The sequence below is a fragment of the Cololabis saira genome, chromosome 4, assembly GCF_033807715.1.
Source record: "Cololabis saira isolate AMF1-May2022 chromosome 4, fColSai1.1, whole genome shotgun sequence".
NCBI classification, from domain to species: Eukaryota; Metazoa; Chordata; class Actinopteri; order Beloniformes; family Belonidae; genus Cololabis; species Cololabis saira.
In genome coordinates this window covers 4,762,438-4,789,955 of record NC_084590.1, presented here as the reverse complement: position 1 = coordinate 4,789,955, position 27,518 = coordinate 4,762,438, and the positions used below count along the sequence as shown (strand labels likewise).

General features: G+C 39.0%; 1 protein-coding gene across 4 annotated transcripts in view; it reads right to left on the bottom strand.

Moving 5' to 3' along the window:
- The window catches only part of bcas3 (BCAS3 microtubule associated cell migration factor), a 515,318-nt gene extending 494,490 nt beyond the window's left edge, over positions 1-20,828 (bottom strand). For 2 of the 4 annotated variants that reach the window (XM_061718687.1, XM_061718690.1), the window contains exons 1-5: positions 20,713-20,828; positions 15,674-15,768; positions 15,338-15,392; positions 13,920-13,995; positions 10,148-10,254 (exon numbers count right to left, since the gene is read on the bottom strand). In XM_061718687.1, the coding sequence (XP_061574671.1) occupies positions 10,148-10,254; positions 13,920-13,995; positions 15,338-15,392; positions 15,674-15,744 (309 nt within the window). In that variant the 5' untranslated portion in view covers positions 15,745-15,768; positions 20,713-20,828. Of the gene's footprint in view, positions 1-10,147; positions 10,255-13,919; positions 13,996-15,337; positions 15,393-15,673; positions 15,769-16,295; positions 16,364-20,712 lie in introns of all 4 variants that reach the window. The other 2 variants (XM_061718688.1, XM_061718689.1) reach the window with 2 other exon arrangements.
- Between the last annotated feature and the right edge of the window lie 6,690 nt (positions 20,829-27,518).

The following is a 27,518-nucleotide window of genomic DNA, read 5'->3' as shown; positions in this document are numbered from 1 at the left end:
GTTTTGAGAGTCTTTGTGGTCTTTTTTAAAACTTAATTTCATCATCTGGCTTCACCGATCAAACAAGTGCATTCCAACACATTAGAGAAGACTTTAAGTTACATTTAAGGATTAACGCCTAAAGATTTCCTTACTACAGCAGTTTGAAAGTTTGTTCCCTTGCTAGTATTTATTGCAGAGGACATACAATGAAAGTGTTAAGCACTTTAACGGAAGCCTGTGCATGTGTATCCAGCTCAGATTAGGCTTTATGATCTAAATGTGATGCTGGTGTATGAGGTCACGGGTCCATGGGGATCTTGGCGGTCTCTGGCATGTGTAAGGGCACATTGTTCTAAGCGCAGAATGCCCCACTTTTGTTGTTCTTTTATATGTAAAATTACAGTAAAACCTGCTTTATCACTTTACTAGTGCTTTAATCTGTTTGTTTCAAATCTTTAAACCCATCTGAGGGGATGATCGCTCTTTTGTGCAATTAGTAGCCTTTTCAAAGTGACGGATTTGGAGCTGTGTTTTTATTCAAAGTGCTTGAGGCCCAGGAGTGGTAGATTAACACGGGAGATGGAATAGGTTACATGAATACCGATAGCTGGTATAAAAGGCTGCCGGGAGCACAGTAGGATTCCTTTGCAGACAAATGGACCTGCGATGGGAAATAATGGAATTTGCTGGATTAAAATGAGAAGGGGAGAGCTGGCGCTTAATGCGCAGGATTTTTGTGCTTTACCCCACAGCTCATCCTCGCCTTACACGGCTCTGTGTGACATCCGCTGCCATCGACAGCATTTCCAGCATTACATTAGTGACACAGAGTGTGTAATATGTTAAATTGCTTTTTCAAAGTTGCTTTCACCGGATACAGCCATTCATTATATTCATTTCATTTGTGGTTTGGATGTTTTTGTGGAATCACGGTGTCTGCTCTTCTGTTTTAATCTCTCAAATGTAATGCCATAAGCTGTTAACAGATATGTGGGCCATATTCACAAGTGGATACAGTCACTAAGCAAAGCTCCCATATGTCCAGGTGGTTTGAAGGGAGCAGGTGCTTTAGGACGCTAACAGAGTCTGGAAGTGGAGAGTGACGCAGTAAAAGCAGAATTACGTATTATGTTAAGTTGCAAAAGGAACTGCGTCAAAAGCTGCCTCATCCCAACAAAACTGAGCATTTCCAGAGAGGAAACTCAGAATTAGTGAGGTCTGTGGCCTCCAGACCTTAGGCAGTACTTGACAGCAAAGGCTTTTCCTCAAAGTATTAAAAATGATGGTTTTATTTACAATTTTGTCCTTGTCTCTTAATATTTTTGAGCTCATGAAAATTGAGGAATTTTGCTGAAAATATTAATTCCTCAGTTCTAAGTGTCATATTTTTGTAAAACCTCTTAAGTTAAAGCTTAAAGTCTACACTTTGATCACATTTTGATTGTTTTATTTCAAATCCATTGTGGTAATGTATAAGGGGAAAAAAAAAAATAAAATAATAAAAACTAAAAAAAGTTTTCCAAATACTCCTGGACGCTGAATGAGCAATGTTGAAATACAAACTACAGTACTTTTAAGTATTTCGTCTTATACAGGCACACAATGGCCTCGGTTACATGATGTTTTTTAATTCGGAATTAATTATTCCGGATTAAATAATTCCGAATTAATCTATTTTCCTTCGAGTTTACATGGAAATAGTAATTCCGAATCAAGGTTTACATGGAAAACATGTTTGATGGTCTTTCTCCAATTCCTCTACAGGTCTGGGGGTTGGGAAGGTTCTGATTGGATAGGGGGGGGACCGGAAGTTACGACTACCGGAAATTACGTCTACCGGAAGAAAAACAAACTTAGCCGCTTAGCCGCTACAACTTTGAAAAGCTCACAATTTTCATGTTTCCTGTTTCCATCTATTCTTTTAATTATTTCCAGGTCCTCCAAGCTATTTATTAAATAAATGTTCTCTGCTCTTGACCAGCGTTTACTGCTGCCATCTTGAAACTTTGTTTGGAAAACCAGCCCAGCAGGAATATAAGCGTCAAGGAGACAGACGGGTGAGGGAACGAGCAGAAAGAAAGACCGGGATTCATTTAAAGTGGAATGAGTGTTTACATGATCACGGAATTATTCTATTCTGATTTAAAATCAGAATAAACCAGCCACTTACTTCGGTATTACCGTATTTTCCGCACTATAAGGCGCACCTAAAAGCCTTTAATTTTCTCAAAAACCGGCAGAGCGCCTTATATATGATCATTACGGTAATTTGTTACTGTAGTCAGGGGGATTGTGGGTAATGTAGTTGGTGTCGCCGAAGTAATGACGCTAAAAACGTCAGGAATCGTCACAGACGTTCAAGACAACAGCAGTGACGCTGACTCACATAATGGAGACTTTGACGAGACGGAGCAAAGCTGGTTTTTATTTTGTTAATAAAGTTTGACATACAGTAATTCTCTTCTTGTTTATTTTTTTTTTGCATTTGCTAGGATTTTGTAGCATTTCCTGTAGTGCAGCTCCATCAGGTAGATACGTAACTCCCCAGCCACTATAGTCGGTATTTTACCAGATATTTAGTGCGCCTTATAATGTGGTGCGCCTTATAGTGCGGAAAATACGGTAAGTTTAATTCGGAATGGCCATTTTCATTGGGAATTAGGTGTTTACATGGTAATTTTTTCTCATTTTAAATCCAATATAATTTTAATTCTGAATTAAACAGGAATTAAACCCATGTAAACGCACTGCATTAGTCCGGGAAAGCCTTCTCTTATCAGACAGAAGTGGTTGCATCTCTCCAGTGTGAGGTCACCGTAACCTACATCACCTAAACACCTCTGTCAGCATCAATACAACTGGTCCGTCCCCATTTCAGAAACGAGTGAAAGTGTGTGTGTGTGTGTGTGTGTGTGTGTGTGTGTGTGTGTGTGTGTGTGTGTGTGTGTGTGCTGTGCTGGGCCATTACAGAGGGTGTTGGCTTAGAAACTGTCACAAACACTTCACAGGCACTCAGGAGCAAAAACCGAGGCACCTTCGCTGCTTACTTAAAACTGAGCGGAATGGGAGAAAAAAAGAAAGCACAGCCCAGAAACATCCCAGAAAGCTTGAAAAGTGAAAGAAAACAATGAAGAGGCGAAGTATTATGTGGTAATGCCGCCCTGTACGAATCCGAAGCATTGTTGACTTTAACTGTAAAGCGACATTGGTCTGCTTTACTTATATTTTTACAGGGTGTGTACAGCGTGGCTAAAACAGCTGTAAAGCTGCAACAGAAAGTCTGCCAGTTGCCACCCCATAATGACCAGTGTGTGTGATCACGGATAAAGCCAGAGATTGTCCTTCTATCTGCTGCATGTGGATGTTTATAAAGAGACTGATTAAGGACTCTGGAGTGTTTAGATCCAGCAGGATGTATGTGAAGTTTGCATGTTTCAGTGACAGTCTCTACATGAAAGGCGATACTCGGCCAAAGAAACCTCTGCAGCATTGTGGGTAATTTGTTAAGCTGCAGAGCTGACAAAATCTTCTAATGATTTTCCAAGACCAACACAGAACACAGGTCAGAATAGTTTCCCCTTCTTACTTGGTAAGGTTTTTGAAATCTAACACTGGCCCAAACGTGAGGACGCATTTAAACAAAGATGGATGGATGGAGGGTTATGGATGGAGGGATGGGTGGATGGAGGGATGGAGGGTTATGGATGGAGGGATGGATGGATGGAGGGTTATGGATGGAGGGATGGGTGGATGGAGGGATGGAGGGATGGTTATGGATGGAGGGATGGAGGGAGGGAGGGAGGGAGGAATGGTTATGGATGGAGGGAGGGAGGGAGGAATGGTTATGGATGGAGGGATGGATGGATGGATGGATGGATGGATGGATGGAGGGATGGTTATGGATGGAGGGAGGGATGGATGGATGGATGGATGGATGGTTATGGATGGATGGAGGGATGGTTATGGATGGAGGGAGGGATGGATGGATGGATGGATGGATGGATGGATGGATGGATGGATGGATGGATGGTTATGGATGGAGGGAGGGAGGAATGGTTATGGATGGATGGATGGATGGATGGTTATGGATGGAGGGATGGATGGATGGATGGATGGATGGTTATGGATGGAGGGATGGATGGATGGATGGATGGATGGAGGGAGGGATGGATGGATGGATGGATGGATGGATGGATGGAGGGAGGGATGGATGGATGGTTATGGAGGGAGGGAGGGAGGGATGGATGGATGGATGGATGGATGGATGGATGGATGGATGGATGGAAACATTAATACTAGATAAAAACAAGGCTCCCTACATTATTATGCAGTTTGATAAAAATGAAGTTAACAACACACACTAATAACTACTAAATGCTACTACTACTAAACTAATACTAAACAAGAAAAGAGTCTCTGAACATCCTGGTTCATTTCAAAATCACATTTACATAAAAAGCTGGGATAATATGAAAATATGGGAATATGGCAGGGATTCTTGTATTTACTTTAACCTTTATTTCTTTACAGATAGAATGAACATATTGATATATCATGTTTTTTCCCTCATGAACTTTGTTTCATTGATTATTATTCATCCTTTTAAATCTGTAACACATTCCCCCAAAAAAGTGTGAAAGAAAAAAGAGAAGTTGGTATGGGGACGATTTAGCACCACTAAGCAGTGAAAAGTGGAAAAAAATAACATAATGACGTTATGTAAAAGGTGATGTCAACAGCAGTATTCCTGAAAGTGGGAGTATTTGATGAGAAAAGTTCTTTACTACAAGATCTATACTAGATTTTTACTCCAAGACTGGGATATGTTTCTTCCTTTACATAGGATACAAATAAACCATTTGAAGAATCTGGAATAAACAATAAAATCATAATACAAGGGCCAGTGAATAAAGAGAACAATCCTGAAGTGGTCAGTTGATCTCTGATCAGTACTGCATTTACTTAACTATTCTCATCAAATACTTCATTTGAGGGGAAGAAAAGAACAATCCAGAGCTCATACCGTCTAAAGGAAATAAAAAACAAGTCAGTCGATGTGAGAATCATCTCAACTCTGATTAGCATATAGTTGTATTCTTTATTTATTTTGCATTTTCAACATCAATCTAACTTTTCCTGATCTGGAGTTGTAGGTTTTTAGGGTCTGCTGGATTGGGTTATTTATAAATTAGGCGCCTTTTTGAAGAATGTCCTTCCTCTGTTTAAATGATTTTTATTTTGCCAAATTGAATATTTTAGTTGAATATATACAGCCTGTCACTTGCTACAAATGTACAAATGTTTGTGTTCTGTGGTCCATACCATGTGATCATGGTCGTGAGTTAAAATAAATGATTTATTGATTCATTGATTCATTGATTGATTGATTGATTGATTGATTGATTGATTGATTGATTGATTGGAAATGATCCTCCTTTACGCCTCCTTGAGTTAACTGTACAGTATTCTTTGTTTTTTTTATTATTCTGAATCACACGAGCATAACAGCAGCATAACATAAGCATACCAACATTATATCTCTACTGCGATCCATTTTTCTTTTTCTTGCAAACAGAAAAAAGAACAAAAACATAAACATGGGGTGTTTTCATTAAGACAAGGAGAAAAAAACCAAAACGTTTATGTGAAGACAAATGGGTAAATGAAATACATCTCAAACAAAAGCAGGGCGTCTCAGGGAAATATAACTTTTCCAATCTTCTCAGATTGCTTCAAATTTGGATTGTTGCAGCCTCGTAGAGAACGTTTACTCTCCATTACAAAGATATTGTAAATGGTGTCGTACCAATCATCTGATGAAGGAGCATCTGGCTTAACTGTACAGTATTCTTGAGGCAACTTTCCTCTGTGCTGCGACTGTTCCAGCCTTGGCTCCTGCTAAAGGCAGAACTGGATACAGCCCATAATATGGTCAACACTGCCATCTAGTGGCCGAGAGTCACACAGCTCCTGCAATATACAGGACTGTCTCAGAAAATTAGAATATTGTGATTTTCTGTAATGCAATTACAAAAACAAAAATGTCATACATTCTGGATTCATTACAAATCAACTGAAATATTGCAAGCCTTTTATTATTTTAATATTGCTGATTATGGTTTACAGCTTAGGAAAACTAAAATATCCTATCTCAAAAAATTAGAATATCTTAATCTTAAACCTTGTGCTGTCTTTAGATCAAGGGAGAGTGAAAGGAGAAAAGAAGGAATGAAGGAAAGAAGGAAGTAAGGAAGAAAGGAGAAAAGAAGGAAAGAAGGAAGAAAGGGAAAGAAGGGAGGGAGGAAGGAATGGAGAAAAGAGGAAGGGAGAAGGAAGGAGAGAGCAGGAGGAAAGAAGGATAGAAGAATCGGGTAATTTTGACCCAAAGACAATACAAGGGTTAAACTGTAAGCCATAATCAGCAATATTAAAATAATAAAAGGCTTGCAATATTTCAGTTGATTTGTAATGAATCCAGAATGTATGACATTTTTTTTTTTTTTTTTTTTTTTTTTTTTTTTTAAATTGCATTACAGAAAATAAAGAACTTTATCACAATATTCTAATTTTCTGAGACAGTATTGTAACTGGAACTTACAAGAAGAACAAAGTGTTCTTAGTGAACACTGACATTATTGTTAAATACAAGGCAAGGCAAGTTTATTTGTATAGCACAAGTCAACACATTTAATTCAAAGTGCTTTACGTCAACATTAAAAGCGGCAAGACACAATTAAAACATAAATAACAAATAAAATGAAATAAAATGATAAGAACGGTGAATTAAACCAATTTGACAATTCTATGCCACAATGCCTGTTTCCAGGTCTTATTTCACACAACTGACGAGAATTACCTTTCTATACGGTCAAAACGTACAAAGACCGGGTCAAATACAGTATTACAAAAGTAATCTGTGCCGATTTGTGCGGTGAATCAGACCAATTTGACAATTCTGCGTCACAATGCCTGCATTCAGGGCTTATCCATAACTTTTCAAAAAGTATTTCATTTAAGAGTACACTTAAATAACAAATAACATGAAATAAAATGATGAGAAAAGAGCCATACAGCCAGAAATACAGCCGTATTGTAAATATTAAATAAATATAACAGTAATATACCTGACAATTGTTTCAAATGCAATGAGGTTCAGGGAACATTTGTGCACTGTGTCTGGGAATGTGACGAAATAAAAAAAAATCCTGGAGGGAGGTAATTAATAAAACCATGCTTATCCTGTCCTGTATGAATATTCCACTGGAGCCTACGTTGTTATTGCTGCATCTACATCCAGCAGATCTCAATTTGAAAACCCAAGAACGTAAATGTATTGATTGTGCTGTATTGCAGGCGAAAAGAATTATTGCTCTTAACTGGAAGAAAACGGATGCGCCTACAATCGGCACTTGGATCAAAGTTATGGCACAATGTATGTCAGTGGAGAGAATAACATATACATTAAAAAACAAACTCGGAATGTACGAGGAAATCTGGAAACCGTTTAATCAATTCATTAAAAAAGGAGATATAGGGGAGCTTCTCCGGGAGGAAAATGCAGGGCAGGAAGAGGAAGGTCTTTGAGGGCGACAGCAAAAGTGTAAGTTTTGTTTATGTATATCTTTCATTTGCTAGAGGTACCATTGGATTGTACTTACACACTGTTGTATGTTACTTTGTATTAATTTTGGACCTTGTAAGAAGAGAGATGCAAAGAGAGAATGGGTTGTGAAGGTTGTTGTGAAATATCCTTTATATTAATATCCAGTATGTGAATAAAAAAAAATCAATAACGATATTGTTACCAAAAAGAAAAATACAGCCATTTTATTCAATACAATCGGTTGAAACTACTCAAACAGCAAAACTATCAAATGATGTAAATGACTGATGTGCTTTGACGCAGTGTTTTGGTAAACGTCTCGCAGCCATTCCGTCTAAGTGTCTCTACAACATATTTGACTGATAAAGCACTATTTAATTTGGATTTCTTCAGAGCTTTACATTCTTTAAATTCTGCCTAATAAAATAAAATGTAGGCTCAGTGGTGCTTGAAGACTTTCACAAAAGTATTAAAAGCAGATACCATTGAATATAAATAACAAAAATACCACACTTCTTTATTCTTTCACTGGAGAAAACATCTATTGTAAATATGTGTGACTTCAAAATGATCTAAACCTTTTCTTTCACAATGTAGTGACGATTCTTTGTGCAGCACTTGATGTAACTGAACTAGAAGCGGAACCTTTCATCAGTGTTGTGTTTCAGCTCGGAGGAATTTTAGCCCATTTACCGTACAAAAGCTCCAGGTCTGGAATGTTGCTGGTTTTCCCTGAGAGGAACGGCTGCTTGGCAGCTCCATTTAAGACACAGCTTTGATTTGGAAATTCCTAAACATTCATTTTGATGTTGTTTTACCATATTTTTGTAGAAATAGCTATATACTATGTTATAGCTTTTCTTCTGTATAAATCACTAAAATGACAAATGCACATAATATGAGAATTGAAGGGTTTATGTGGACATTTTTTCCATCATCATAAAGGCTGGACAAAGTAACCCAGATAAACTAATGATATTACCAGCAACGTGTTTCAAATGGCATAGGTGCCGTTGCCAGGACAAGTTTTTCTTTTTTAAAGCATAATAATAAAATATTTTATATGTAGATATGTTGATATATAGATTTATAGTTATTTTTATATATATATAATTGGAGGTAAATATATGAACCAGTGTATATATATAGCATATCTACTCTTATATAGTTAATCAAGTATATTGTTATACCATTGCTGTCTATTGTTCTCTATTATATTGTAAAGTAAATGATAATATAATACTATGCATTATAATTACTTCTATCATTACATACATACATAGTAGCACAACTAAATGCTGGGCGTTTGTTTTCTTTTCTTTTTGCTTGCGTTGATTTGTTTTGTTTTTGACTATATTTATATAGACATATAATTGAGTATTATATCACTATATTGAACAGTTATTAAAGTAGGGGCGTTTGGTTATGTGTGTTTTGTTAAGTAAGCTTATTGAAACTCTTGTTATATGTAAGAACGTATGTCAGATTCAGGGGTAGGACTCGATTTGTACTTTTTTACTTTTTTGTATTCTTTTTTTTTTTTAACATGCATGTTCGAAATAAAAATCTTCAAATTCAATTCAAATTCAAAATGATCAAACTCCTTTTGTTCCTGTCATATTGCACCCCTGCTCTGAACTGAGATTAACTTCCACTCCAAGATATTCTGTGTAACTTGAGTAATAGATCACCTTTCTAAGTGGATTTTAAAAAAAAACAACTAGCATTTTTGGACTTGCTTAATGCAATAATGTTTAATAAATCTCTTTCTTGGGTTCTTTCTTAGTTTTCTTGTACTATTGTGTTTTGTCTTGTGTTTTTTTTTTTAGGTGCGGGGGGCTGTAATCACTACTGCTGTAACCAAATTTTGCATGAGGGACAATAAAGGGGTGAAATAAACTTCAGAGCTTGCCGTTGATGTGTTTGGTTTTATGTAAAAGGAAATATAAATGAAACTACAGGATTCCCCTACTGTATGCTAATCTGGAACTTTTCTTAAATATTGTTCAGTCAACCGTCTTGACGTTGTTTCTTGGCTGTTTTCCTGCCGCCCACGTGGCTGAACAGTGACATGTCACGACACGTCCACTCGGCAAGGGATTCTACCAAAGTTTGACTTTTGAACCTCAAACGCTGTTTACATTATCCAGTCACGCAATCAATTCTCAAGATAAAGCATCAATGCAGTAAGAAAAATAAAGAAGCATTTTCAACAGCTCAAGTTAATCCTTCAGGTAAGCAATGTGCTTTGGTTAAAAAAATAACTATAGCTTCTATGTGAAAAAACTATTTAATGATGTCTATATATTCAAAGAGTGACATGAAAATGTACCTGGACTAAACTTTGTTTGTTATGGTGTTCATTTTTTAAGGGTTTTTCAAAAACAAATATGAATAAAAACTTCATCCTACAGTGGAAAATTTTACAATTGCATAAAATTGATTCTTCACCTGAAACCTATATGACCATCCCAATGTTTTTTTTTCAATGTATCAGGACATGAGATAGATAAGAATCAAATCAAAATGAATAAATATAGATTGATAAAGTGCATGACTTACAGATATGCTCCAGATCTGTATCCCATCCGTGTAGCCGATCATGAGGCAAAGAGGGGGATCGGAAGTGCCGCTGTGCATCTCCATTAACTCGGGGTTGCGAGCAGTGTCTGCAGACGTGAAGAGAGACGGAAAACTTTAGTTTCTGTTTGACTTTCAAACCTTATGACAATCCAAACATCCATGTTGTAAATTTGACAAAACAACAAACAGTAAATGTAAAAAAATGTTTTACCAAAATGTAACTAAAATGTAAATAAGTGCATCCTAAATACAGGACTGTCTCAGAAAATTAGAGTCCTTTATTTTCTGTAATGCAAAAAAGTCATACATTCTGGATTAATTACAAATCAACTGAAATATTGCAAGCCTTTTATTATTTTAATATTGCTGATCATGGCTTACAGCTTAAGAAAACTCAAATATCCTATCTCAAAAAATTAGAATATTCTGTGAATCTTAATCTTAAACTGTAAACCATAATCAGCAATATTAAAATAATAAAAGGCTTGCAATATTTCAGTTGATTTGTAATGAATCCAGAATGTATGACATTTTTGTTTTTGGATTTGCATTACAGAAAATAAAGAACTTTATCACAATATTCTAATTTTCTGAGACAGTCCTGTATATGTAATGTAAAGAAGAACCGTAATCAAACACAGAAAAGTAAACAGAAAATTGTATTGGTGCTTTTCCACTAGTACCTACTCAGCCCGACTCGACTCGCCTCGGTTTTGCGCATTTCCACTAGGGGTCTAATGTGCAGAATAGATACTTTTCTGTATCTATTCTGCCGAGGTTCTAAGCTGCTGAGTCGGCTGTATCTGACATCATCACACTACAGGCCACCGATTGGTCGGGGGGTTGGAGTCAGACGTCTGAGTCAGGAGGAGGAAATCAGAGAAAGAGACTCTGACGGATTCTTGTTCATTTTATTCAACCAGCAACGGCAGCAAAAGTCTGTTTGATCCAACTCTGAGGGTCAGATGTTCATAAACCTGGTGCTGAGGAGAGAATTAAAAAGGGATCTAGACGGTGATAAGGAACGACCAGATCCACCAGGAGCTCTGTCTCTTCATAGCTGCTCACGGCTCCAGCTGACTTTTCAGCAGCACAGAGACTAACTATAAAATTAAAAAGCGTCACCACTTGAAGCTTCTTTCACTCTCATTTTTTAACTTGTTATCAAACACAAGCCACAGATCCAGCAGCACATCTATCATCTCCTCCAGGTTCTACATCTTTAGTGTTGTTGTCTTCTTCATTTAGATCCCAGCAGCTTCACTCCAACCTCCTGCTACTCATCTGGGTATTGAAAAGAAACGAGGGCAAGTGGAGTCGGGCTGAGTAGGTACTAGTATAAAAGAGCCATAATTGTACCATTTGACTGAGTGAAACTAACAGGAATTGATGAGAACGAGGTGGACATTGTTTGTGTTAAGTTTGAAGTTGATTGGACAAAGTAAGCCAGAAACACAGCAATCAATTATAATTTTCCTATTTTCTATACAGAGTTATAAACTTCAGAATACACTGTAAGTTGCAGTGTCTGAAATGTGTGCTTCTGTGAAATGGTTGCGATTCTTAAGCCTCCCTTCCCTGGGACGAATACATGATTTGGATTTTTTTCATTGGTATTACAAAACCATGCACTTCCTGTTTCATGGTAAATAATGCAGGAACCGTTGGACGTCCATCCACTAACTTGACATAGTGCACAAGGACCGGACGACCTGAGTGTGCAATATCCTTTAAAGACGGGACCGATTGGGACTTTTTATGTGCCTTTTAATCCTTGTTTGTTTTTGTATTTTATTTTCATACACACTTAATTGAATTGTCTTGGTTTTTAGGCAGCTTTTCTAAGCAATTGATTGATATTCTTCCATCCATCCATCCATTTTCTATACCTGCTATATCCTTTGCAGGGTGACGGGGGTCTGCTGGAGTCTATCCCAGATCATTTTCAGGTGAGAGGCAGGAGTTCACCCTGGACAGGTCACCACTCCGTCACAGGGACACATATTTACAAACACACTCACACTCACACTCACACCTACAGGCAATTTGGAATCACCAATCAACCTACTAGCCTGTTTTGGACTGTGGGAGGAAACCGGAGTAACCGGAGGGGAGAACATGCAAACTCCACACAGAAAGACCCTGCCGGGCCATGGAGTCAAACCGGGAACCTTCTTGCTGTGAGGCAACAGAGATAACCACCAAGACACCGTGCTGCCTGATTGATATTCTTACTTTTTAAAAATACATTTAACTGAAACTGAGGCCACGTTTACACATAGCCGGGTATTTACAAAAACGGATATTTCCCCCTCTACGTTTTGAAAAATACCATCATTTACACAAGATCGTTTTCAAAATCTCTTCATTTACACAAACCCGCATAAATAAGCTGTTAAGGTGCTATGAGCAGCCAAACCTACAGGGGGCAGTGTAACGAGAAGATAAAGTCATGCTAGCCAATCAGAATCCTGGAAAAAACGTCAACAAATGACACGAGTAACTTCCAGTAAAGGCTGATTTATGGTTCCGCGTTACACCAACGCAGAGCCTACGGCGTAGGGTACGCGGCGATTTATCGCAGGACCATAATTCAGGCTTTACTTCCAAGACGGAACAAGAGTTTGGAGTGACAGAGAAGTGGAGTTACTTTTAAGTGTGACGTTAGAATATAAAATAGGTAAAATACAAGAAAATATTGACGGTGGCCAAACTAATTGTAAACACAGGTGGCACACGTGACGCTGGTGACGTTTCTGTCTCATAATGTGACGTTCTGAAGCCTAAATGTCCGTTTCCCTCCGTTTACAAGCAAACGTGAAGACAGAGTTTTTGCAAATCTCCACTTTGGCCGGAGTTTTCAGAAATGATGGTTTTTGGTGACTTTGAGCTCCGTTTTCGTGTTAAAGAATGGCCAAAACGCATGAAAACAACACCGTTTTTGCTACGCGTAAACAGGGCCTGAGCTCTCTTTGTCTTTGGTGTCCTAACTGCATGCGATGCAAGCGAGCGTCAGCGACAAAATCAATTCCATTGCTTTATTTTCTATTGGACTGTCCTAACTGGCCGCGAGCGACGCGGCGTGCCGTTTTGAGCTGAAAATTTCTCGGACGTCCTGCTTCTATTTTCTTCCTGCCGCTGGCGTTGAAAGCCGGTGAAAAGCGCTGTAGGAAACGGTCACGGATGAGGAACGGCTGATCCAGTTAGTTGAAATGAGAAGTTATCTCTATGATACCTCCTCATTTCACTACAAAAACCTCAATAAAGTGGCAGCTGCTGGAGGGAGATGGACAGGGAGCTGGAAGTTTCACCACTTATTATCTAAAGCTTGTGTCTTTTTCATTTACCTTAATCATTAATGTGATAACCAGTTTCTGCTTAGCGAGAGACTGACCAATGGGAGTCACGCTCGCTTCGTCTCGTCCGTTGACCTCGCTGAGCTGCGCGGATTCCAGCGCGTCGCGAGGTGCTGCCACTTTAGGAGCTCACGGGCGGGTAGTGCAGTGAGTAAAAGGTGAGTTTCAGCTGTCAATAAAAATAACGTGGGGGCCCATAACGGTTTCAGTGTGGACAGGGAGCGTCCGATGTAACGCAGTGCGACGTGATAGTCGTTAGGACACGGTGTAAGGGCAGGTGCTTTCCCCCCCAGCGCGCCCACCCCATGAAAGAGTTACAGGAGACTCCAATCAAAGATGATATCTGACATATTAGGATCTAATGTGTCAGAATTGCTGTCTGTTTAAAAGCTTACCACTGATGTCAGCTTTCTCAAAGCGAACCCAGATGATCTTCTCCTTTTCATCTGTGGGTAGAGCCCCAGTATAAGCCTGCAATTTGACAGATAAAAAAGAAGTGTAGACAGTATTTACACCACAACACATGTGAACATTGTGAGATTCCAAGACACATGTGTGACAGTCCATTTAATGGTAACAGGATGTGTTTTAGTGCTAGCGGATATTATTCCAGGCTAAGCCCACACAACTTTCCATTTTGATCTGTATTCAGGGATAATTTTTAATCATCAATTTAATGTTTTTTTGCATCATGAGTGTATCCTAAAGTGTTTTCTAAATATTTTTTATGCACACATTGTGGTCACTTTGGTATAACAAACAGCTGAAGATTCTGAATTAATTAGGGCCCGAGCACTGACAGTGCGAAGGCCCTATTGTATCTGTAGGAATTTTTTTTTTTTCCTCATTTTTATTTTTCCGAACGAAATGAGGGCCTTTTTGCCCCCCTCAAACATGCCCCAAAAGTCAACAAATTTTGCAAGCAAGCCAGGCCTGGCGACAAATGTGATATTTAATGGTTTGCATTAATGGGCGTGGCCTAATGGCTCAACAGCGCCCCCTAGAAAACTTTGTGCCTCAAGCCCCACAATACGGTTTGACGTACATGCACGAAAATCGCTACACACCTGTATCATGTTGCAACTTAAAGAAAAGTCTCTTGGCGCCATGGCCGAAACTGAACAGGAAGTCGGCCATTTTGAATTAATTGTGTCATTTTGGCGCAATTGGGACATTTTGGGATATCTGGATCAAACCAGCGACGCGTGGAGAACGTCATGACGCAATTCCCGTCATTTCTACTTCTTCTTCCTGTATCCAAATGCTGGTCCGCGCAACTTTTCTCTCACCTTCTTGTAAATCTTCTATCCCGGTACTTTCTACCGTCTACAAATGCAGAAATGTTCATATCCTTCATTACATTTATGAAGTGATTAGTCTCCTCCTGGTCTTGTGTTTCTCCGTGTTTATAAGAACTTCCTGGACTCAAAAGACCAGGATTCCTTGTGAACAGAGCATGTGCAGAAAACAAATTCATGTTCCTTTTGATGTTTACATGACCGAATTTTCGGGTTTTAAAAGGAGTAACCCAGGGCTCATATTCGGGTTTTTAAAAACGCACATTAACACGTTAGCTCAAACCTGTGGGAAAGAACTGAAATAAGGCACAGCCTGAAGAACGTCGGTGGAGCGCAGTGGAGGAGCTGCAGAACCCGTTGCTCTAAAAACAACTGTTTTAAACAGACACTGTGTCATTCAAACCACTGTATGTCTCACATACGAGTTGTGTGTCTTCTTTGTTTTGTTTTTATTTATTGATGTGGCTCAGATGGTTAAAAATCACTTTAATAGTGTGGTGGTAGAGGAAACTTACTTGAGGAACCACATCCTGCAGGAAAGTCACGACACTTTCCATGTACGACTGTTCCCTGTGAGAACAACAAAGTCATGTCAAATAAAATCCTGGAAAATTTCGTGTTTAGGGGATTTACAGATGTTAGGTCAAAAGATGTCAAAAGATCAAATTTAAGTTGTAAAAAGGTATGATACTAAAAGTAAGCCTGGCTTACTTTTAAATAGTCCTTTTATCATTGTTTTTCAAATGGCGTGGAACTGGGATTGCAGATTAACATCACATATAACAATATCACTTTTTTTTTAACATTCTGAAAAGATGAATAATTAAAAAAAAGGGGTTTTCTGTTCTTACGTTGCAGCTTGTGGTCGCACCAAAACTCCTCCAGCACAGCGACTCGGTCTGCGTGGAGAGTCTGATGCCATTCTTCTCAACTTTTTGTTTTTATCCTGAAAAAAAAAAAAGTACAAAAGGTCAAGCTCAGTATAACGGCAGACTGTACACAATCAACAATGAAAATTCATTTGTACTTCTACTAACTGGAACTAGCAACAAATGGAAAATTGCAGCATCCACACATTAGCATGAAATTACCTCTTCTTTGAGCAGAAGAAAAGTACCTTTTGATTTAAAAGCTATGATTTAGCCACAATAAATGGCAAAGTTATCATGTTTCCTCAAAAGATTTGAGATAAATACCCATAATCTTTCTAATTACTTTACAATCATAATAAAAGAGGTGCTTGACATCTTGATTGGTATACTAGATTTTAATTTCCATGAAAGTTGATAAATATGATCTTCAAAATCCTATAAGTTGGAACACCAACATGTCAATCAAAAGCTACCATTCCCCCTATCAGACCCCATTCACACAGGACGTCTTACTACGTATCATTTTGGTTTGTTTGGGGGTTTTTTTTTCCAGTTGTTGTCTATTCTGTCTGCTACTCTAGTGTGTAATAGATGCACTTACAAACCGCTGAATGTATCTGGGGCAAAGTGGGTTTCAGTGTTTTTCCCGAGCACACTTTGATATGTGGACTGCAGAAGCCAGAAGAAACAAGTACATTTGTTTTCCATTAAATTTGGAATTTATTAGATATTCCAGTATGCTAAATTCAGACACCCAGTCCTCGGAAACTTTCCGGCCACTGCCAAACAGACAAAAAAAAAAAAAAAAAAACAAGTGCTAAACTGAGTAATTTTGAATCCCGTTATTCCAGTCTGGTGTCCTCCCCGTTAAACAACTCAACGAGAGCCAACAGTTTCATACGCAGACCACTCTAATCACTACGAGTCAACGCAGATCCCTCACTCGCGTGTTTGGGTAGGAGTCAAAGAAAGACACATTAGCTCATGTACAGAAAGTATAGATCCAAAGAGACAATTCCTCAGTTATCATGTCAATATACATGTCTTTAAGTAGCCACTGAAAACTGCTTCTTTCTGCAGTTTGCTTGAGGCCTTAATGTACAGGATTGAAGCTAAGACCATAAGAAGGAAGGAAGATTACTTCTCACTCCGTTAGAATGGAGTCAGCTGAATTGTCCCAAACTTACGGAAGAGTATTAGGGCCTGACAAGAGAAAAAAAATTTGAGAGTGGAAGATTTTTTTTTATTGTGCACTTCGAGAAAAAAGTTGAAATGTCGAGAAAGAAGTCGAAATTAATGTTGAAATACAATTTCGAGAAAAAAGTCTAAATTTCGACATTTCGACTTTTTTCTCGACATTTCGTCATTTTTCTCGACATTGTACTTCAACATTAATCTCGACTTTTCGACTTTTTTCTCGACATTTCGACTTTTTTCTTAAAATTTTGACTTTTTTCTCGACATTTCGACTTTTTTCTTAAAATTTGACTTTTTTCTGGACATTTCGTCTTTTTTCTCAACATTTCAACTTTTTTCCTCGACATTTTTCTCGAAATTCTACTTCAACATTAATCTCGACTTTTCAACTTTTTTCTCGAAATTTCGACTTTTTATGCATAATTCGTGCATAATGAAAAAAAACCTTTCTCCTCTAAAATATTACTTTAATTTTTCTCCTGCCTGGCCCTAATAAAATATTATTTATATTTTTCTCCTGCCTGGCCCTAATACTCTTCCGTACAAACTCTTACTGATTTGTCTCTTAATAAAACATTTCCTCTTCTGTGGCAATATGACCTATACACCTGAAGCTGCCATCAGCCATGCTGCTTTGGAGTCTGTTCTGCCTGGAGGTATTACAGTGGAAATGTAAGCACTTAAAAAAAAAAAAGTTTGTTATGAGTATCTGTGATTACAGAAACGTGTTTACATGTGAAAGCAGCTAATTGAGCTTTTTTAAAAAGACCAGCTCACAACGAGAAAAAAAATAAATAAAATCCAGTTGAAATGAAGGATGCAGAGCAGGAAAAAAAACTGAGAATGAGAAGGATGACGCTTTGATCACCGACGGGAGTGCGAGGTCCCTGGGAAGTGGGGTGGAATAGAAAATAGGAATAGGGTGGGAGTTTTTAGATGTGGCTACAGGGACATGTTCCTAACTCCAGCATCTCTAAATGAATTATGGACAATACAGGTGGACAAAAGTCCTCGGAGAGACCAACAGAAGTGGGGCAGGAGTGCCTGTGAGGGAGTAATCCTGGACTGCTACGGAGCATCTCTGCCCGCCACAAGATCAACGGCTGTTTCCACTCACGCTGTCTACAGAGAGAGGTCACCTGTGCTACCTGCCCATGACCAAATCATGACTTACAGCTTAAGAAAACTCAAATATCCTATCTCAAAAAATTAGAATATTCTGGGAATCTTAATCTTAAACTGTAAGCAATAATCAGCAATATTAAAATAATAAAAGGCTTGCAATATTTCAGTTGATTTGTAATGAATCCAGAATGTATGACATTTTTTTTTTTTTTTTTTTTTTTTTTTTTTTTAAATTGCATTACAGAAAATAAAGAACTTTATCACAATATTCTAATTTTCTGAGACAGTCCTGTATTGCTAAACTTCATTCGTAGTAAATTCAACGTAAGGTGAAACAAATGTATTATTTCCCACTACATGCAAAGTGAGATATTTCAAGCCTTTATTTGTTATAATTTGGGTGATTATGGCTCACAGTTTATGAAAACCCCAAATAAAGAAATCTAAAAAAATGTGAATATATTATGAACTCAATAAACAATTCAATCATCAAAATTATAACAAATAAAGGCTTAACATATCTTGCTTTGCTTGTAATGAGACTATGTAATATACATGTATTGATTGATTGATGGAAGTTTTTATTTACGTGTCATGCACATGAAGTGCCCAGCCCGAGTGGGCTTAAAAGACACCAAAAAAAGAAAAAGGAACATAAAGCAAATGAAAGCCAGGCAACAGACCCTGTACCAATTAAACATATAAACAATCCTGACGCTTTATCCAGGCTTCAGAAACAAAATGAGCCAACTTAAAAACATTGAAGTTAAACAACCCGTCCATTCTATCATCGTCAGAGCACCAGAACATTTCTGGGTTTTTAACAGACATTTCAGTAAATAATGGAATTCTCAGTTCATCATACAGAGGGCAATATAACAGAAAATGTGATTCACTTTCCACTTCGTTAAGTTCACATAATGTATTAGTTTCACCTTTTAAGTTGAATTATTGAAATAAATGAACTTTTACACCATATTCTTCACCTGTATATTCTACATCTTGGCAGGTGTGGACGTACATAGAATAGGAGTCTATTTCAGTTGCTAGTATGGTTGTCTGTCTGTGCAGTCATGCAAGTTCAATGCTATTAAAACACTGTAAACTTTAATCAAAGCATTTAGTTTTTTCATATAAAATAAACACATTTCTATGCAGTTTAGAAGTTTTGGGGATTTCATTTTTTTGGCGCCTGCGCTGCTGAAAACGGGGTGTCCCTTACAGCAGTGTTTCCCAACCCTGGTCCTCGAGGCAGGTTTCCCTGCTTCAGCACACCGTGATAAAAGTACGTGTGTCATCAACAGAGCTGTGCAGACCTTGGTGACAAGCTAATTAGGACCATTAATTAGAATCAGGTGTGTTGGTGCAGGGAAACGTCTAAAACATGCAGGATAGGGGTGCCTCGAGGACCAGGGTTGGGAAACACTGCCTTACAGGACTGTCTCAGAAAATTAGAATATTTTGATAAAGTTCTTTATTTTCTGTAATGCAATTAAAAAAAAAAAAAGAAAAATGTCATACATTCTGGATTCATTACAAATCAACAGAAATATTGCAAGCCATTAATTATTTTAATATTGCTGATTATGGTTTACAGTTTAAGATTAAAATTCCCAGAATATTCAAATTTTTTGAGATAGGATATTTGAGTTTTCTTAAGCTGTAAACCATGATCAGCAATATTAAAATAATAAAAGGCTTGCAATATTTCAGTTGATTTGTAATGAATCCTGTATAGGACATTTTAGTTTTTGTAATTGCATTACAGAAAATCACAATATTCTAATTTTCTGAGACAGTCCTGTATGGCTCACAGGTTATGAAAACCCCAAATAAAAAAAATTAAAAAAAATTAGAATATATTATGAACTCAATAAACAATTCAATCATCAAAATTATAACAAATAAAGGCTTAACATAACTTGCTTTGCCTGTAATGAGACTATGTAATATACATGTATTAGTTTCACCTTTTAAGTTGAATTATTGAAATAAATTAACTTTTACACCATATTCTTCCCCTGTATATTCTACATCTTGGCATCTTGGTGGACATTCATAGCATAGGAGTCTATTTCAGTTGCTAGTATGGTTGTCTGTCTGTACAGTCATGCAAGTTCAATGCTATTAAAGCACTTTAAACTAGTTTTTTCATATAAAATAAAGACATTTCTATGCAGTTTAGAAGTTTTGGCGATATCCCTTTTTTTGGCTCCTGCGCTGCTGAAATCGGGGTGTCCCTTATTTCTATTTCTGAAAGGTGGCAATACCTATCAACAGGAGGGACAAGCTGTGTCTCCATTCCTCTACTGATGCTGTCTACCCAACTACAGCAACAGTTTGGATCCCTGCCCCTGGTTCCTATCCTCCCCCACCAGAAACCCCCTCAGATAACAACTGGATCAACTGTCAAGTCAACAAAACACCAGCTACTGGCTAACCTGAAGTTAAGCCTGATTTCTGCTCCCGCGTTAAATCGACGGCGTAAGGTACGCGGCGACGCACAGGGTACGGTGCGCGTCGCCGAGTACCCTACGCCGTAGGCTCTGCGTCGGTGTAACGCTGAACCATAAATCAAGCCCTTTACACTGGCCGCTAGCAGCGCTAACTGGCTAGCTGGCTGATAACTGTCCCCCCTGCTAGGATAAAAAACGACATATTTGTGACCTTTTCAAGAAGAATTTGTAAGCAACTACCTTTATGAACGGACGCACTTAACAGTGCCAGTGTGTTTAGTCCCAGACTCGTGCTCTGGTCCGGAGAGCTCTCTCTACTGACACTGAACCAAACAGCCACAACACAAACACACGGCTGGCGGAACTGCGCTGGGGCCGGGAGCCAATCAGAGGAGAGGAACTGGTATCGGCGAGCCAATCAGAGAAGAGGAACGGTATCGTCGAGCCAATCAGAGAAGAGGAACGGTATAATCGAGCCAATCACGTCGTCGCAAAGGAGGACCTCTGGGCTACGTCACCAAAGCTACTTGCAAAATAAAACAACGTGTGTTTGCACCCTGCACACAAGTCAGAAAGACTGGCTACTGCTCCTTAAAAGCAGTTCTGGAGTTGAGGGGGGGTGAGGGGGGATGGATGGCATCCCCCCCTGAAATAAAAACGGTCAAAATCATCCCCCCCTGAAATAAAAACGGTCAAAATCACCCCCTCCTGAAATAAAAACTGTCAAAATCACCCCCTCCTGAAATAAAAACTGTCAAAATCATCCACCCCTGAAATAAAAACTGTCAAAATCACCCCCTCCTGAAATAAAAACTGTCAAAATCATCCCCTGTAAAACTGCCATCCCCCCTTTCCATCCCTTATGTCATTTCATCAATGAATGTGGTTTTACTGCTATTTCCACATTTAGAGTCATCACCAGAAAAATAACATCAGAAAAACAACTTATTTGACAATTTTCACCTGTTTCAGGTAAATTTTCACTTGAAATAAGTAGAACAATCTGCCAGATTTGCCTGAAGATTTATCTTCTCATTACAAGCAAAAAAATCTTGTTCGACCGGTAGATTTTTCTACTTATTTCAAGTGAAAATCTACTTGAAACAGGTGAAAATTGTTGTCTTTTGACAGTGATGAGTTTTGTTTTAAGTGTAATGAGATTTTTTACTAAAATGAATTATTTTAACTAGAAATAAGACAAATATTCTTGTTAAGATTTAGAGTTTTTGCAGTGATCCATTGTACTTATCCTGTGAAGGACAGAGTCATATTGATAAGTTCAGAAAACTGTTTTTTATTGTTGTGTTTTGATGTATTTGATGTAAGCCCAGTGGATATTTAAAGTGTGCTTTTTTTATATATACCTTTTCATACTTTCGTGTATATTTTAAAAACCCATCCTTTTAATGTTGGAAATTCTCCCCATGAGTGAAATGGAAAGAGAATTCGAATGGCTGAGATCATCTTCTATTATCTTTAAGAGCTGAACATAATTTAGTTTTGTTAGCTTTGACAACCTATGTAGATATTTACTCTTAAATATCAGATGTTTTCTGACTGTAATTTAGTAGTGGACATTTTCAGGAAATTGCAGTTAATACACATAACTGTGGATTTGGACCAATTGATAGAGTAGTCAAATACGGATGAAAATCCACCCATAAATGTAATTATCTGTGTGAGTGAAGTTTGTGAGTTCTGGAAGAAGAGTAATACATCATCAGCATAAATACTTCTAAAATTTTGCATATTATGCTTTTAATATTCTTATTTTGCCTAATAGCAGCTGCTAAAGGCTCAATAAATATTGCAAACAGTGAAGGAGAAAGAGGACAGCCGTACCTCTCTGCAAGTTAAAGCTTGAAGAAGTTTGATCATTTGTCCTTACACATGCTTTGGGAGAGGTACTAATGTCTTTATCCAATTAATAAATGATGAGCCAAATCCAAATTTTTTGCAAAGTTGCCCATTAAAATTCCCAGTTTAAATCAAATGCCTTTTCTGCATCTAGAGATATAATTGTAGTTTCCAAATTGTTAACATTAGAATAGTTTATAATATTAATAAGCCTACGTGTATTAGTGGAAGATTGTCTAACCTTTATGAAACCAGTTTGGTTCAGGTGTATAATAGAAAGACTTATTCTTAGCAAGAGCTTTGCAGATTATTTTGAGATCTACATTTATAAGGGATATTGGGCGGTAGCTCGCTGGAAGCGTTGGATCCTTGTCTGGTTTTAATTGGAAGCTGATATCATCTGAGTTCATGTTTGACGGTAAAGTGGTGTTCTTCTTGATGTTTAAGATCATCAGTGTTGTGCAAGTTCATACTTCTCATGAACTACTTCAAAGTTCAGTTCACATAGTTTAAAAATGAACAGTTCATGTTCATAGTTCACCATTTTCATTTTGAACTAGTTCAAATTCAGTTCATTTCAATATTTTTAGGTGCGAAGTGTCAGGGTTTGACATTCCCCCCAGCCTTTCAGTTTCTGTTTTGCCTCGCCTTTGTACCATCTGCCCTGATTGTCTGCACCTGTGTCTCGTCATGTCTCGTTATCCCCTGAGTATATCTGGTCTTGTCATTCCCTTGATCCCTGTCAGTCCATACTGTTTTGTCCTCCATGTTTCCTGCCACGTTTTTCCTGCTAAAGTTTTTGACCCCTGTTTAGTTTCTTTTGATCCTGCCAAGCAGCGCTTTGTTTTTTGGTTTTCTGGAATAAATCCTTGGTTTTTGCAACTCCTGCCTCCTGCTCTCCTGCGTTTTGGTCCACACCATACACCAGACGTGACAATAAGTACGAATGAAACGCTCCCCTATCCTAAAATTGTTCACTGTATACAGCAGTGGTCTCCAACCCTGGTCCTCAGGACCCTGTTCTGCATGTTTTAGATGTTTCCCTGCTTCAGCACCCTGATATAAATGACTGTCATTAACAGACTTGTGCAGACCTGGATGACAAGCTGATGACGACCATTAATTAGAATCAGGTGTGATGATGCAAGGAAACATCTAAAACATGCAGGACAGGGTTGGAGACCCCTGCTGAATACAATCATGTTTTGTCCTAGTGGCTTTTCAACTTAACTCAGAGGCTGTAAATCTCCAACAATGTAGTCCATTATCAGTTTGTCTACCTGTTGCAGGTAAATCAACCCCCTGAAGGTGCAGCAGTGACTGGGGTCGTTTGGGGCTGTCTTCTTGCTCTTTCCTGATCACTTTTTTTCATTGTCAAGGACTCGCAGATATTTTCTCACACTGGACGGATGCTTTAACTCCACATGACGTTTCAAATGTGAAGTTGACGAGGCAGACGTTCAGACTTGTTTTCTCAGAGCAGGTTGACATGATTTGCACAGAAAGGTTGGATTTTTACCGTCGGACTCTTTGGGAGACGATGTGTAAAATTCCCGCAAATAATGATAAGGATCATCATCTGACGGCTCGCTGACGCTGCGTCAGCAACGTCTGCAACGTCTCTCTCTTCACTGGTCATGTAAAGATGCACCGGGCTCGGGCCTCCGTTGCCATGGAGCTGGTGCCCGTTGTTATGCTAGTGTGTGCGCTGCATTGTGGATAATGTAGTGTGAAGTCGCCGTCTCGTCGAGTATTTTAAATGTGCGTGCCGCCCGCTTGTGAAATAAGGATTATTCCGTAATAATTGGACCTAAACAGTGAAGCTGAAACTCACATAATCTGAACAGTTCAAATTCCAGTTCGTGATCTGCAGAATGAACCAGTTCAGGTTCAAGTTCGTTATTTGCAAATATGTTGCGTTCAGTTCAATGTTCTCACAGAAATGAACGTGTTCAATGAACGCGTTCATTTGAACTCGCTCATGCACAACACTGAAGATCATTTAATGAAATGTAGGTAGCTAATATCGTCCAGAATTCTTTGTAAAATTCTGCTGGAAAGCCGTCTGGGCCCGGAGCTTTATTATTGCGCAAATGCTGGAGAGCTTCATGGAGTTCTCCCACTGAAGCTTTTCTGCTTCTTCAATCAGGAAGCGCAGACCGTGCTAAAGTGTTGACCGAGGAGTGGCTGTGTTGTTTTGGGGTTCCATGTGTCGATGAGTCTTCATTCATTCTTCATTCATTCTCAAACTTGCTTCCCTCACCCACAGAGCTCTCTGTGAGCTACGAATGCTACATGGTCATCCACACGGAGATGAGATGAGAGATGTTCATTTGTTTTCTCTCTTGCAGATTCCAAAGGCCGGTGTGCTCATTGAGTGTTTCCCTGTGTTTCTCTCATTTCAGGTTTGCAGCGGATGCCACCCCTCAACACCCCCCCCGTTAGCTGTGGCTGCACTCACGACACGGTGCTTCGCATTTATGTGGTAGGCTAAACTTGAGCTGGTTCGGTGGAAACTTTGGAGTTCTTTTCCACTGTACCTTTATCAGTGGTGCCGTCGAGGCGTTTTTGTAAATTGTGTTTTGTATTTTAAATTCCCCATTCACTGGGCTGACAACTTTCACATCCTCCTCCATTTTCACCTCTCTTCTCCGCTACTCCGCTTCCTCCCATGCCTGTCTAGCTACAATGGGAGACCAGCGTCTGCTAAACAAGCCCAAACACAGGTGTCAAAGGGGTGGTTCTGTGCGGTTTGGTACTACAAGAACCAAGTCTCCAATGAAATAGTTTTAAGTTCGTTCTTCGAGGGTGAGCAGCGCTTAGTAACCCACAAACAAAACAGGGGTGCAGCAACAAACATTTATTGCGCAAAGACTGTTATAAAATCAAGGGTGTCACTTAAAATGGGAGAACTGTTCTTAAAATGGCCAATCCATAAAAGGTAAAAAAGGTTAAAAGGTGAACAGTCTCAGTCATTCTGTTCCGGGCTCACTGTCCTCTAGCGCCCCCTCTGGAAGCATCGGCAGTCAGGCCCACGCCAACAGGGATCCCCGGTCCGAGTCCGCCGGGGGCTCCCCAACCACCTGGGCCCCCATGGGCCTCTGTACATCAGTCCATCCTCCTCAGCTCTGCCCATTCTCCGTCCAGCCACCACCGTTCCTTCTCCGTCCATCCACCACAGTCCATCCACTCTCGTTCCTCCACTCTAGTTCCTCCACTCTCCAGCTCGAATGGATCTCCCTTGAATATCTATGGGGAATGGAACCCTCCCCTGGTCCACCAGTGGTCTGGGGGGGCCAGCCTGCAGTGGTTCATTGGCCACTGCAGCTGTCAGTCAGACTCCGGTTCCTGCCTTAATGGTGTTCAGCTGTGTCTAATCAACTCAAAAAACAGGTAATTGCATGCCAACTCAAAAACACAGAAAAAGTTACATTTCAAAGAACAATAACTAAACAAAGCAACAAAAACATGCATGCAAATAAAATGTTTAACACAATAACATAATAAACAAATAATTAGACACAGCCTGGCACTCAGCATGACACAGGGACAACCAATCAATGTCCACTTCAAGGTGGGAATGACCATTGATTTCCACCCACAACTCAAGCACAAGAAGCCCACCGCACAAACACAGATTTCATAATAAAAGCAACTTGCAAACAGAAAAAGTAAAGTTAGAGATTAAAAAATAGATTAAGTGATTAAAAAAAATAAACGCGCTAAATATGCCTGTAATTAATAAAAAATGTTTTATTAACATACAGTACAAACAGTGACAAAAGACGACATCAGTTAGAATGATGTGTGTGTGTGTGTGTGTGTGTGTAAATAATATGATGAAAGAGGATAAATAAATTAAGAATATTAATTCGAAGATGAATAAATAAACAAATAAATAATTATCATATAGAGTGATGTAGCACGATATAATATAAATATATGTAATACTATAATAGCATAATCATATAGTAATATCCTAATATAACATAATTTTTATAATATTATAACATATAACAAAATGATATCACCACACTATAATATATAACAATATAATAATACTATAGTTTAACATCCCATGAGATTTCATAACTTAATATAATAATACACTATGAAACAATATATCATGATAATGCCAGGAATAATTATTAGAGTTAGAATTGGTAATTTATGTATTGCAGTGAGGGGTGAGGTCAGACCGGGGCGTCAGGGAAGCGAGCAGGAGGCCCCCACCCGACTCCAGTTGCCCGACCGGGAGCCCCAGCATGAGGCAGGTAGGACGGCAGTGAAAGGAAAACCCCCCTCCCTTTTTGATTTTAAGCATTTTTAAATTTTTATATATATATATATTTGTTTTGTTTTGTTTTGTTTTTGTAATTAATTAATGACGATTAACGCGCTAATTCAACACCCCTAGTTGTAACCACACAGATACAATACAAATGTTGCTTGAAACCATTGTTCAATTGAACATTTGCAAACACTGCTGCTAAGTTGCATAGTGTTGGAAGCTTAGTTCTTGGTGATTACATCGTTGACGGCAGAAGACGTCGGTAGTAGGTATGGAGTGTATAAGATGTCAGGGTTTTACATTCCCCCCAGTTTTCCGTTTCTGTTTTGCCCCGCCTGTGTCCCATCTGCCCTGATTGTCTGCACCTGTGTCTCGTCATGTCTCGTTATCCCCTGAGTATATCTGGTCTTGTCATTCCCTTGTTCCCTGTTGGTCCGTACTGTGCTTCCCTCCATGTGCTCCTGGTTTTTGATTCCTGTTCCAGTTAATCTTGATCCTGCCAAGCAGCGCTTTTGTTTTTGCCTTTGTTGGAATAAATCATTTTTGTTTTTTGAGAACTCCTGCCTCCGGCCTTCCTCTCTCTCCTGCATCTGGGTCCTCACCACACCAGCGTGACACAGGCCCTGACAGAACGGACCGACCACAAATGGACCCAGCGGGAGAATGGATTTCCCTCTGGAGTTCCCTCTGGGAAAATAGGAGGTGGCTCGAGGAGAAGTCCTCCTTCAGGGGAACACGCCTGGCTCGGGGTGGCCCCAGGAGCATTCAGGCTCTGGAGCATTCAGGCTCTGGAGCGACAGCGTCGATGTCAGCCCCAGCTAGCCGCTGTTCTGGCGGTGGTCTCAGGCGCATCGTTGGTGGTGGTCCCGGACGCTCAGCCCCTGCTCCGGTGATGGTC